The 12,952-nt window shown below is 47.4% G+C and overlaps 1 protein-coding gene across 1 annotated transcript in view; it reads right to left on the reverse strand.

Annotated features, from left to right (window-relative positions):
- Positions 1–12,952, reverse strand: part of TLL2 (tolloid like 2) — a 163,761-nt gene that overhangs the window by 8,665 nt on the left and 142,144 nt on the right. The window contains exons 14-17 of the mRNA XM_049855846.1: positions 6,648–6,773; positions 4,969–5,129; positions 3,090–3,270; positions 1,987–2,112 (exon numbers count right to left, since the gene is read on the reverse strand). Of these exons, the coding sequence (XP_049711803.1) occupies positions 1,987–2,112; positions 3,090–3,270; positions 4,969–5,129; positions 6,648–6,773 (594 nt within the window). The remainder of the gene's footprint in view (positions 1–1,986; positions 2,113–3,089; positions 3,271–4,968; positions 5,130–6,647; positions 6,774–12,952) is intronic.

Consider the following 12,952-nt stretch of genomic DNA (forward strand, 5'->3'; position numbering starts at 1 on the left):
CCCTAGCTCAGAGATCTGCTGATTTGTTTGAACTGGCTTTGCTGCCTTCCTGATGGTAGCTCAGGAGTCAGGTGACATTTCCTACTATTACTGCTCACATCGCAGTTATCATCGTAAGTATGGTAGAGTTAGTGGTTGACAGCACAGGCCCTGGGGTCATGGGGATCTGAGTTCAAACCCTGGTTCCACCACCTATAAGCTGTGGGACTTTGGGTATTTATTTGAGCCTTGTTATTGATGTGTGCTGTGGAGTCATTATGACTCACAGCGACCCTATAGGACAGAGTAGAACTGCTCTATAGGGTTTTCTGGGCTATAATCTTTACAGGGACAGATAGTCAGGTCTTTTCTCCTGTGGAATGGTTGGTAGGTTCAAATCACCAACCTTTCAGTTAGCACCCAAGTACTTAACCATTGTACCACCACAGCTCCTTATTTAAGTTAGTGTTCATATTTGTAGAAAGGGCACAATACTGCCAACCTCATAGGAGCGATATGTGGACTAAATGAGATCATGTGCTTAGCACATGCCAGGCACGTGGTAAGTGGTCAGTTAACAGTGGCTAACAAGGGTCTCCATTGCTATGCCTTTCATCTGTGTACTTCTTCCATATTTACAAAGCAGTTTCATTTTGTGTCTACCAAGTTCGTCCTGGTTACAGGGCTGCAGTGCGATGGATCGCTTTTGTGTGGCTTTTCTTGTAACTCCTACTCAAATGATTAGATGGGACTGTGCAAATAATTGTGGCCCACCAGGGGGAATGGTCAGTTTTGCCATCCCACCAGGCTTAAAATGAGCCATCCCGGAGGTGGGAATATAGGAGCTCACCACCACCGAGGAAGAAGAGCCAGGAACAGAGCATGTCTTTTGGACCTGGGATCCCTGAGCTGTGACCCTCCTAGACCCAGGACACAGAGAGAGAGCTGTAACACCAAAGATGGCAAGATGGCTAGAAGCAGCGGCAGAGAAACGGCAGCAGCAGAGGCAACAGAACCAGGAGACTGACAAGAGACTGGCAGGAGACCAGCAGGAGATGGTGTGGTGGGCTTCCCAGCCCACAGTGTGAGAAAGCTGAGTGCCTTCAGGCAGGAGCCTTGCTGGCAGAGTAGAGTGGCCTCTGGGCACTTGTTGGAACTAGGCTTGCCAACTCATGGAGCTAGAGCTGAGTGCCTTTGGGCCAAGGCTTACTGGCGGAGTGGGGTGCCTCTGGGCACTTATCGGCAGAGCTAAAAGAGCTTTGTAAGGCTTACCCAAGCAGGACAGACGCCCAGGCGTCAAGAGAGCTTTGTACCACTTGCCCGAGGAGGGCAGAGGCGGAGAGGCCAGAGAGGGGTGTGCCTGCGGCTTGGCTAGGAAGAGCCTGTCCTGATGCAAGAACTGAATCCTGAGTGTTCCTGAGCCTGAACTGTAACTTGTTACTTCCCTAATGGTGCTCTGGTGGCACAGTGGTTAACAGCTCAGCTGCTAACCAAAAGGTAGGCAGTTAGAATCCACCAGCTACTCCTTGGAAACCCTATGGGGCAGTTCTACCTTGTCCTATAGGGTTGCTATGAGTCGGAATTGACCGGATGGCAATGGGTTTGTTTTGTCCTTTGTTTACTTCCCTAATAAGCCCTACAGCTAGTAATTTGCAAAAACCAGTCTGTAAATCTAGGCAGTCCGATCCTGGAGCCTGCGGGTTCAACCACTTTGCAGTAGTAATTCTTCAGTGAGCATCTGAAGGCCCCCAAGTGCCCCCTGAACCAGTGAGCTGCCCTAGGGTGTCCCGGGTGTTGCCAGGGAAAGGAGGGCAGCTGCCGAGCCTCAGTGGGGCCCCCTTGCCTGGGCGTCGCCATGCAATGTCAGGCCTGCAGCTCAGGGCTCTGCAGACCTGAGGAAGCCCCCCCGCCCCTCACCCATCACCGCCCCCCGCCCCCGACTTTCACACGGGCGCGCATTAGGGAGACCGAAGTTTGCCCCTCCCCACGCGGAGGACGCAACCTCACCCTCTTTACAGTCGAGCCCGTTCTCATGGAGACGGTAGCCATTCCGGCACCTGCACAGGTAGCTCCCGAACGTGTTGACGCACTCGTGCTGGCACCCACCGTTGTCCGTGGCGCACTCGTCCTTGTCTGGGGAGATCAGCGGACTCAGCTGAGGAGCTGCCAACTTGGGAACACCCCCCACAGCTCAGAACCTCGCGAAAACCCGTCCTCCTCCAGGGAGCATCCCTGACTCTGACTATCCCTTTGCTTCAGGGGGTGGGGGGCAGCATCTGCACCCCCAGTTTGTTGGGGATTACCCAGCCCTGCTATGTGTTGAATTCTTCATGTCCTAAATGTATATATATTTAAATGTATATATATATAAATATATATGAAGGATAGGCTAATAATAATAATAGTCACAATAAGAAAATTAACTGTCATTTATTGAATGTTTACTACAGGCTGGGCACTGCCCCAAGCACTTTGTAAACATTAATTCTCACACAACCTTAGGTGGTAGGCACATGCACCCACATCACAGGCAAGGAAACTGAGGCCGGGAACAGCTAATGTGCCCAAGGCCACTCAGTGAGCAAGGGGCTTGTGTGGCTCAGAGGCCTAGATTTAGGTTGGGCTCTAAATCCAATGACAGGTGTCTTTTATAAGAACAAGAGAGGACACAGAGAGACGCAGAGAAGACGGCCTTGTGAAGAGAGAGACAGAGGTTGGAGTGAGGCAGCTAGAAGCCAAGGAATGTCACGGATTGCTAGGAGCCACCAGGAGCTGGAAAAGGGGAAGCAGGGTTCTTCCCCAGAGCCTTCAGAGGGAGCATGGCACCACCCACACCTTGATTTTGGACGTCTAGCCTCCAGAAGTGTGTAAGAACAAATGTCTGTTGTTCAGAGCCACCCAGTTTGTGGTCATTTGGTACAGCATCCACAGGAAACTCATATATAGCTGCCAATATAAAAAATCCCGGATCCAAGCAAGGTGGATCAAGGTGGAAATATTGGGGGGGGGGGGGGGGGGCGGGCAGATAGGAGCTGGCAGGTACCCGAGGCTGGGGGCTTGCTAAGCCCTTTGTCCCTCAGTATCGTGGCCTGGCCTCCAAATCTATATACCTGAGAAAAAGTGGGCCCTGAAGCCGCGTTTGGAGACCGTGTTGTCCGACTTAAACTCCACGCGCATGTTGTTGCTCTGCGACGTGATGACGTCGGGCGTCTCGGAGCCACAGAACTTGCCGTGCAGCCTGGCGTCTTGGGACAGGCCGCTGCGCACCTCCACGAAGTCGTACTTACAGACCTGCAAGGGGGCGAGGTGGGAGGAACCTGGTGCGTCCACGTCCCTCACCAGACCCCCACCTCCCCCGCATACTGTGGCGCCTCCTCCTGGGAGCTGCGCCGTGGGGCCAGATAGGCTTAGCTAGGTTCTGGAGGGGGGTCCCCTTGATCCTTACTGAGCCGGTCATTAGAATGAGTTCCAGGAGCTGCAGAGCCCAAGGACAGCAGGGGACCCCTGGTTTTCCAGTTGTGGCTCTGTGGGAAATGCATCACCTGGCACAAGTGGGTAAGGCTCCAAAAGCCGAACAAACAAAAAACCCAAACCCATTGCCATCATCCAGTCAATTCCGACTTATGGCGACCCCTTGTGTTACAAGTAGGTTTTCTTGGCTGTAATCTTTACAGAAGCAGATAGCCAGGCCTTTCTTCCTCAATGCCACTGGGTGGGTTCGAACTGCCACCCTTTAGGTTCGTAGTTGAGAGCAAACCGTTTGCACCACCCAGGGACCTTCTCCAAAACCCAACCAAAAAAACCAAACCCCGTGCCGTCAAGTGGATTCCGACTCACAGCGACCCTATAGGACAGATTAGAACTGCCCCATAGAGTTTCCAAGGAGCGCCTGGCGGATTTGCACTAACGACCCTTTGGTTAGCAGCCGTAACACTTAACCACTACACCACCGGGGTTTCCAAAACCCACCCCCCCCAATTCTACAGCCTTGCTTTCATTTATTTTATATATTGGGGTTCCACATGAGATTTCATTTGAAGAAAGGGCCCTCACTGCTAAAAGAAGGAAAAGAAGAGGAGGACTGGGTGAGGAGGATAGCTTTGCAAGCCGCTGATGTGATCCAACTCTGTCATATTTTCATGCAGAGAAAGTGAAATTCAGAAAGGGAAAGACACTTGTCTGAAGTCACACAGCTCAGCAATGGTAGAGACAGGACTAAAATTGATGTTGCCTGCTGTAGCAATGATTTTTCTCAAAATGAACCTGACTGCTATGTGGTCTGATCATTTGCTTTCAAGAGTTGATTCACTTTGGGGTGAGCCTCTCATTGGCATGGGGCCTCTATGCATCATGCTCATCAGCATCGGGGTCACCTCTTAGTACCCAGGAGGCCTGCTGGTCAAGTGATGACAGCCACACTGGGGTTGCTGTCAAGATGGGTCCTTACAAGGACCCCAGCTTGGCCCAGGCAGGGGGGCATGGAGAAAAGCCTGCATGCCATGGGGGATCCTTCCAGCTCAAGGGACAGGCAGGGGGCGTGGCTGGCCAGCACACTGGCTCTAGGGCTCTGCCTGGACCTAGAGCTGACTTGGTCACATGTCCTGGGGAGTCTGACAACCACTGTCTAAGGGAGGGAAGGGGCTGTTTATATCATCCTTGCTCCCACCTGAACCTCGCCCCTTCCCTTCCCCATCTGCTCCTCTCCCACCTGGATACCAACCCCCATCCTATCCCCAAGTCCTGCCTCCTTCACTCCTGCCCTGATTCTCCTTGGATTTATCAGTGACCAGAGAGTCAGGGGAGCTGTATCTGCAGAGAATGTGGAGCTGAAACCACTGGGTGAAAGGCTGCCCCAGGTTCTGCCCGAGAGTCACAGCAGAGTCCTGTTCTAGTACAAGCCAGCTCCCTGCCTGCTGCTCCACTCGCTGCTCTCCAGCTCTGAGCCCCATCTCAACACAATCCCCAAGGAATCAGAGTGAAAAAGCATACATCATTGCCTTCCAGCTCAAACACTTCAAACTGCAGGGAGATCCGGTACTGAACAGGGGCCACCACCTGCCAGACACAGTTTTTGTTTGTAGGGTACTCCTTCGGCCACCCAGGGCTGGTGATGGTGCCATTCAGCTTGCTAATGAAACCGCCACAGGCCACTGCACGGGGGAAACAGAAACAAGATTCATTTGGTCTTAGTTCCGAGTGACTGCGATTTTCCCCAAGCAGCAATAAGCCCTGCTGTTCTTTAATAATAAAAAGAGAAACTGTTAGACAATCTGAACTGATTAATTCTGTGTCCTTTTTTTCTGGTCTAATTATTTCAACTGAGGATTGTGGGGGAATGACGTTGGGGACAAGTTTTTACGGCTTTTGCAAATGACGATGCATTTGTGCTTACCTGTCACCTAGGGGCACAGTTGGGGATGCCACATGACTTGGACCAAAGGAGCGTTAGAAATGGTTGCACCAAACTATGCCATGTACCTGGTTTACATGAACACGCAGATTCATGCAGACGGGCAAGGAAAACAGAACACCAGCCAGGTAGAAAGAGAATGAATGAAGTCTGCTATCAGCAAGTCACTCCAAACATGCTCATAATTTTTTCTTTGTTTTTATTTTCTATCTTAAAAGTCGAGTTCAAAGAAGAAACTACTATACAGGACTAACCACCCACATGAGCCACAGCCTCGTTTATGCGGAGGCCATAAGAACTAGATGGTGCCTGACTACCACTGCCGACTGTTCTGACCAGAGACACAATAAATGGTCCCAGATGGAATGGGAGAAAGACATAGAACAAAACTCAAATTCTTAAAAAAGGCCAGACTTACTGGACCAGTAGAGACCAGAGGAACCCCCGAGACTATTGCTCTGAGACACCGTTTAAACCCAGAACTGAAACCACTCCCGGAGGTCACCTTTCAGTTAAATAACGTACTAGCTGATAAAATAAATATTACCATGAGTACTGTGCTCTTCAAAAAAAAAAAAAAATCAATTATTTGAAGCCGAACAGTCAACATTTACTGCAAAGGTGAGAAAGTAAGAGGGGGCAGGGAAGCTAGATTAATGGAAACTGAACAACCAGAATGGAAATAATGAGAATGTTGACACATTGTGAAAGATATAGCCAATGTCACTGATCAATATGCATAAAATAAAAAAAAAATTTTATAGAAATTGTTAAATGGAAGCCTAATTTGCTGTGTAAACTTTCACCAAAAGCACAATAAAATATTATTAAACACATAAATCATGTAAATTTTACACTGTCACATAAGAAAATAAACCATGGTCCTGGTTTCACCATTTCTAAAGCACAGTTTGCAATTTTAACAAAACTGTTAACATGCTCAGCTGCTAACTGAAAGTTGGCGGGTGATTCTACCCAAAGGCACCTCAGAAAAAAGGCCTGGTGTTTCAGTTCTGAAAAGTCAGCCAGTAGAAACTCTATAGACCAGAGTTCTATTATGACACACATGGAGCTGTCATGAGTCTAAGTCAACTTGATGGGAACTGGTTACTGGTTGTAAAGTTGTTGCTTCCGCTAGGAAGTAGGTGAATCTTCCACCATGTCTATGAGTTGTTACTTCACAGCCAACCAGCTGCCCTATCTCTGCCTCACTGCTCCCCAAGACTCATTCCCCGAGCTGGGCGGGTGCAACACTCACCTTCACAGGCCTTCTTATCAGCCGCCAACTCATAGCCAGGGTCACACGCACACTTGTAGCTGCCCAGTGTGTTCACACAGCGCTGCTCACACCCACCGTGGTCTGGCCAGGAGCACTCATCTACCTCTGTTGCAGAAGGAAGGTGACCTTGGTTAAATCATCAGAAAGCCTCCTGGTCTTATTTCCCTTCCCCTTCCATGTCCTGAGCCCCTAGCTCAGAAGGAAATGGAGAAAAAAATCAAGAGTCCGCTAAGAAGAAGAACGGTTTCTTGTGACCACCTGCTAACCCTGGAACACTGCTGCCATCTCCCAAAGTAACCAGAAATGTGAGGTACACATCCACTTCTGTTATGGATTGAATTTTGTCCCCCAAAAGTGTATTGAAGTACTGGCCCTGTACCTGTAAATGTGATCCTGTTTGGAAATAGGAGTTTTTATGTTAATGGGGTTATACTAGAGCAAGGGTGGGTCCTAAACCTAATCACTTCTGAGTTACTAAAACAGCAGGATAGACAGAGAGACACACATGGGGGGAAGACAGACGCCATGTGAGGACCCATCTGTGAGCAAAGGAACATCAAGGACTGCCAGCAATTACCAGAAACTGGGAGAGAGGCCCATGGAAGGAACTGACATGGCCAAGATCCTGATTTGGACACTTAGCCTCTAGAACTTTGAGAACATGAATTCCTGTTCTTTAAAGCCACCCAAGGTAGTATCTGTTACAGCAGCACTAGCAAACTGAGACAATGCCTGAAAAACCAGCAGCAGCTATAGTAAGTCTTCATAAAGGGAGGGACTTGGTGAGGCTAGCAAGAACAACTTGTTACCCTAAAGCAGGGCTCCTCTGAGAGGAGGTCACACTTGGATAATTTAATTCTTGGAGGTATTCAGTCAACAGTATTCATTGGTGATTTCAAAAAATCTCACAAGGTTCCATACCACATGCTTAATCCATTTTAATGCTGTGGCATTTGGGAAAATCTCCACCTCCCCATAAATATGAAGCTGCTCAGGGAAAATAAATAAAGGGTTAGGACAAAAGGACACATTTCTGAATGAGGATGTCTACATATTCTCTAGAGATTAGAACTGGAAACGATTACTTAGCATTTTATAAATAACTTGAAGAGGTGTACAAGGGAAAGGAGCCCTGGTGGCACAGTGGTTAAAAACTACAGCTGCTAACCAAAAGGTCGGCAGTTCAAATTCACCACCCTCTCCTTGGAAACCTTATGGGGGTAATTCTACTCTGTCCTGTGAGTTGGAATCAACTCGAGGGCAACAGGTTTTTTTTTTTTTTTTTTGGTACACAGGGAAATGGTCAAGATTACAGAAAACACTGGGCTTTTAGGTGAGCAAATGCTCCTGGAATAACTGCAGGAAGGGAACAAGAGATGGCTGAGTTGGTGGTGTGGTCTGCCGGGGATTCAGCACTGGCAAGTGTCTATTAATGCACTTAGGGCAATTAAACAGCAACCAGCGGGCGGCCACAATGCTATCCAGAAGAAAGCAGAGATTCTCACGGGAGAATCTCCCCAGACACGTCAGCCCACATAGCACTGAAGAAAAGAAAAACCCAAGTATTGGGAAGAACGTTGGAGATGAAAAGAAAAATAGCAATATTCTATATTGCCCATGATGGTAATTTATCACTGAAAGAAAGCGTGTAGGTTGTGATCTAACACAGCCGGAAGAGCCCAGTGAAGGAACAACTAAACACTGAGATACCTTCCCCAAAATGTCCATTCTAGGAAGAAGAAGATCAATAAGCAACGTCATGATAAACAGAGAAAAGATTGACGTTGTCAAGGATTTCATTTTCTTTAGGTTCACAATCAACACCCATGGAAGCAGCAGACAAAAAATCAAAAGCAGCATTGCACAGGGCAAATCTGCTACGGAAGACCTCTTTAAAGTCTTAAAAAGCAAAGATGTCACCTTGAAGACTAAGGTGCGCCTGACCCATATGCACGTAAAAGCTAGGCAATGAATAAGGAAGACCAAAGAAGAATTGATGCCTTTGAATTATGATGTTGGAGAAGAATATTGAATACACTATGGACTGCCAGAAGAATGAACAAACCTGTCTTGGAAGAACTACAGCCAGAATGCTCCTTAGACACAAGGATGGTGAGACTTTGTCTCACATACTTTGGACATGTTATCAGGAGGGATCAGTCCCTGGAGAAGGACATGATGCTTGGTAAAGTAGAGGGTCAGTGAAAAAGAGGAAGACCCTCAACAAGACGGACTGACACAGTGGCTACAACAATGGGCTCAAGCACAACAACGATTGTGAGGATGGCACAGGACCGAGCAGTGTTTTGTTCTGTTGTACACAGGGTTGCTTATAAGTCGGAACCAACTCAATGGTACCTAAAACAACAACAACGGGAAGAAGACTGGGGTAGGGGTTAGTTCCTAACACGATGGGAGGTAGGGTTAGGCCAAATATGGAAGTTGTGCACCAAATCTTGAAAAGTCTCATTACACGTAAAGTAAAAGGAACCAGAATGTCTCAGAATTGGAAAGACCTGAAAAACTATCAAGTCCTGCCACTTCAGGAAGGTATTCTTTTAATAACATTCCTGATGGATGGCTTTTCAGACCCTGCATGAAAACTCTCAGAAGTGGGAGGACTCTCACTACTTTTCAAAGGTGTTTCATGGGTCAGAAATCCGACTCCTTCCAATTTCCAACCCCTTGGTCTTGGCTCTGTAATGAAGACCCACACAGAGAATGCAAACCCTTCAACCATCACATGTCCCTCTACTCTGTCCTTTTCTAGCTGAAGTCCACTTCCTTCAAGCCTTCCTTGTCTGTGATGCACAAAATCTTCATCAATTTGGCCACTGTCCTCTGGGTAAAAGACAGTTTCTAAGCGTTGCATGACTTTACAGAGTGGAGAGTAAACTTTGTTAACTCTAACAGTGATGTGTTCTTGGGTTCAACAAAGACTTAAATAAGTTGGTCAGGAGGGAAGACTGAGTTTAGGGGAGATGGTCTAGGAAAGGCACTGAAGTTGCCTACATCCTCAAATAAATATAAATATTAAATATGCTACAATGGTAACTATTATGCAATATAATGTTTACAATATGCAAAGCGCTTCTTAGACATTTGCTGGAAAGCATAGAAGAATAGACAATAATGAGTAGTGAAAGAGTCCAGTCTTTAGAGTGAGTCAGACAGACCCAGGTTCGATCCCGTGTCTTCTACCAAAAAACTGGTTGACCTCAGGCTGGTGATTTAATCTCTCTGAGTGTCCCGCCTGCTTGAAAATGAGAACAATAATACCTGCTTTTAGGAATGAGGTAAGATTTAAGATGACACGTGAAGTGCCCAGTATGTAGATGATCAATATAGCTATCACTATAGAAGACAGTGGAGCCCTGGTTGCTCAGTGGTTAAGAGCTCAGCTGCTAACCAAAAGCTCGGCAGTTTGAATCCATCAGGTGCTCTTCGGAGACCCTATGGGGCAGTTCTATTCTGTCCTATTAGGGTTGCTATGGGTTGAAATTGACTTGACAGCAATGGTTGTTTTTTTTTTTTTTTTTCAGTTTATAGAAGACAGTGGAGTTCCTTTTGAAATTCCAAGGGGTATAATGACACAATGATGAGAGAGTGGAAAGGATAAGGTTATCTGGGCACATGTGAATCAGAAGAGGGTAGAGTAGTGCAGGCCTGACTGAGGGAGGAAGACAAGGCAGGAATAGAAAGAAGTGGAATGTACTAAGGATGGGTCAATGAAAGAAGACTAGACCAGCAAGAGAGCAGCACAGAAGATTCTAGAAACCTGGCTGGTAGGCATGGGGAGAAGGGTGGTGGACGGAAGGAAATTGAGGAAAGAGCCCCTCAGAATCGACGAAGATAACAAAGGACCAAGATAGGGATGGGTCTAATGCCATATGATGCTATGGCTATGGGCAGGACCACAGATGAACAAGTCTCCTAGGGCCATCTCAGTCATATGGAGGGAGGGAGGCAGTGGGATGGATTTGTGCCTAAAGCAAAGAGGAAGTGGGTGAAAGGCATACTCTCTCCAGCAAGATCAGTGGGATATTTGGCCACTTACAAACCCAGTCCAACTCGAATGGATGGTATGAAAGTGTACGAGGGTGCTCCTCTCAGTTGGAGCTTGGGTGTACTCTGCATTGCCTCCATGCTGTGGTGGAATAGGCTCTGCTCCAAGCCCACCGACCCATGCTTGCTCAGTGCTACAGTGGCCAAGGCCAAGCCTCCCAGAAAAATCTGGAAGAGCATGGGGGTGGAGGAAGAATTTGGAACCAGAGCTCGGCTTTATATACAGAAACTTCTGGGCCCTTTTCATTCTCCAAGTGGTATTAGTGAAAGAGGGAGCCAGTCTCTAGTTAGATAATGAGATGGCTTCAGAAGGATCCCAAAAGTTGTCTCAGATAGTTATGGAAAGAGAAGTCAGGACATATCCCTAAGCCTCTGAAGAAATGCTTTTTAGGAAGCCCACTCCCCTCACCAAATACCTCCTGGTGGTCCATTAGCACTGGGACAGTAGAATTCAGGAATGAAGGTGGGGTTTCTCATTTTCTCTATATGGGAAGTGTGGGACCCAAACGGCACTGCCAACTCTGGATTGCTATTGTCTTCCCTTGAAGCAATCAGAAATGTGAGGTGCTCCACTTGCTGCCGGCCAAGCTGCCATCTGGTACCAGGAAAGGGATGCAGAGGCCAACTGGCACCCTGGTCAGTGTCATCTGCCAATTGGGCCCTGGGCAAAGCCTCCTGCCAACTGGCACCAAGAGCTCCTTTGGCTAGGCCCATCTCTTCTGCACAGGCTTTGTCATTACTCTTCTAATTTCTTTCACTGAAGAAGTACTGACACATGGCGCTGGGCACTTTGTGTTCACAGGACATCTCACTGGTGGCCTTGTTGGAAAAAGCCTGGTCTAAGGCTTTGCCCAGTATCTAGACCTGCACTGTCCAAAATGGTAGCCACCAGCCACATGGAGCTACTGAGCGCTTGAAATGTAGCTAGTCTAAACTGAGATGGGCTTTGGGTGTAAAATACACACTGGATTTCCAAGATTCAGTAGGGAAAAATGAACATAAAATATCTCATTAATAACATTTATATTGATAACATATTTAAATGATAGTATTTTGGATACATGGGATTAAATAAAATTAAACATTAAAATGAATTTCACTGGTTTCTTTTTTGTAAGGTGGCTATTAGAAAATTTAGAATTACATGTGTGGCTCACACTTGTGGCTCTCATTCTATTTCTGTTGGATAGTGATGCTTTAGATTGGTCTCCCACCTAAGCCACCCTCCTGGGAACCCTGCAGCGGAAGCAGAGCAGGTTATCATGATGCCCAATCCACAAAGGGGGAATCTGAGCCACCTTCATCCATTTGTCTATTGCTCAGTAAGTACTGAGCCTACTATGTGCCAGGCACTGGGGAATATAGTGAAGGATAAAACGGGTATGATCCAGTCTGAGAAAGCAAAAGTGACCTGCCCAAGAACGTTTAGCTGGTAAGGAACACAGACAGATCCAGAACCCAGAACTTCAGATGCTAAATCCAGGGCCCCTTCCTAGGCCCCAGTGGTATCAAATAGGCAGTGGGGTGACAAGCATCAGAAGCAAATCACAAGCACTAATGAGATATTCGAACGCCTTCACTTTTTTTCCCTGTGGCTTTTGGGGCTTTGAGCTAAACAATGGGGTATAGGGAAAAAAGAGTGGACTATGGAATCCTACAGATCCAAGTTCTAGTTCTAGATTTGCTACTTTAGAACCTCCATTTCTTTCATTTTAAAGTGAGGGTGATAACAATGCCTACCAAGGATTATTTTGAAGACAAAGCGAGATAACTCATGTAGTATCTGGCACATGGTTGGCATTCAATAAGTATCTTTTCTTTTCCCTTTGATAGATCCCAATGGGTTTTGGACAGCCCTGGCTCCTCCTTTACGATTCAGGGTCAAGTCAAGGTTAACGTTGTATATTTCTTCTTTTCTAAATGTGGTTGCCTGCAGTCCTGTTTGACATAAAAATAATGTCAGGCTGGGTCTGTGCACTAAGTCAGTGTAGGTGGGCCTCAACTGGTACCCTCATGGGTGTCTAAGAAGGTGTCTGCACATTGAAATGCCCTTGAAGTAGCTAGACTGGGTAACTGGAGCCCCACCTCCAAGTGTAGCGTGGGGCCACAGCCTTCTCCCTGGTCGAGTCCACATGTCTACAGGGCAATGTCATTGCCCTTTGCTTGCTGGTCTCCTTCACCACCTTGAGGACAAGGGCTGTGCGTTTCACCAGCAGCCT

The sequence above is a fragment of the Elephas maximus genome, chromosome 16, assembly GCF_024166365.1.
Source record: "Elephas maximus indicus isolate mEleMax1 chromosome 16, mEleMax1 primary haplotype, whole genome shotgun sequence".
In the NCBI taxonomy this organism is placed as follows: domain Eukaryota; kingdom Metazoa; phylum Chordata; class Mammalia; order Proboscidea; family Elephantidae; genus Elephas; species Elephas maximus.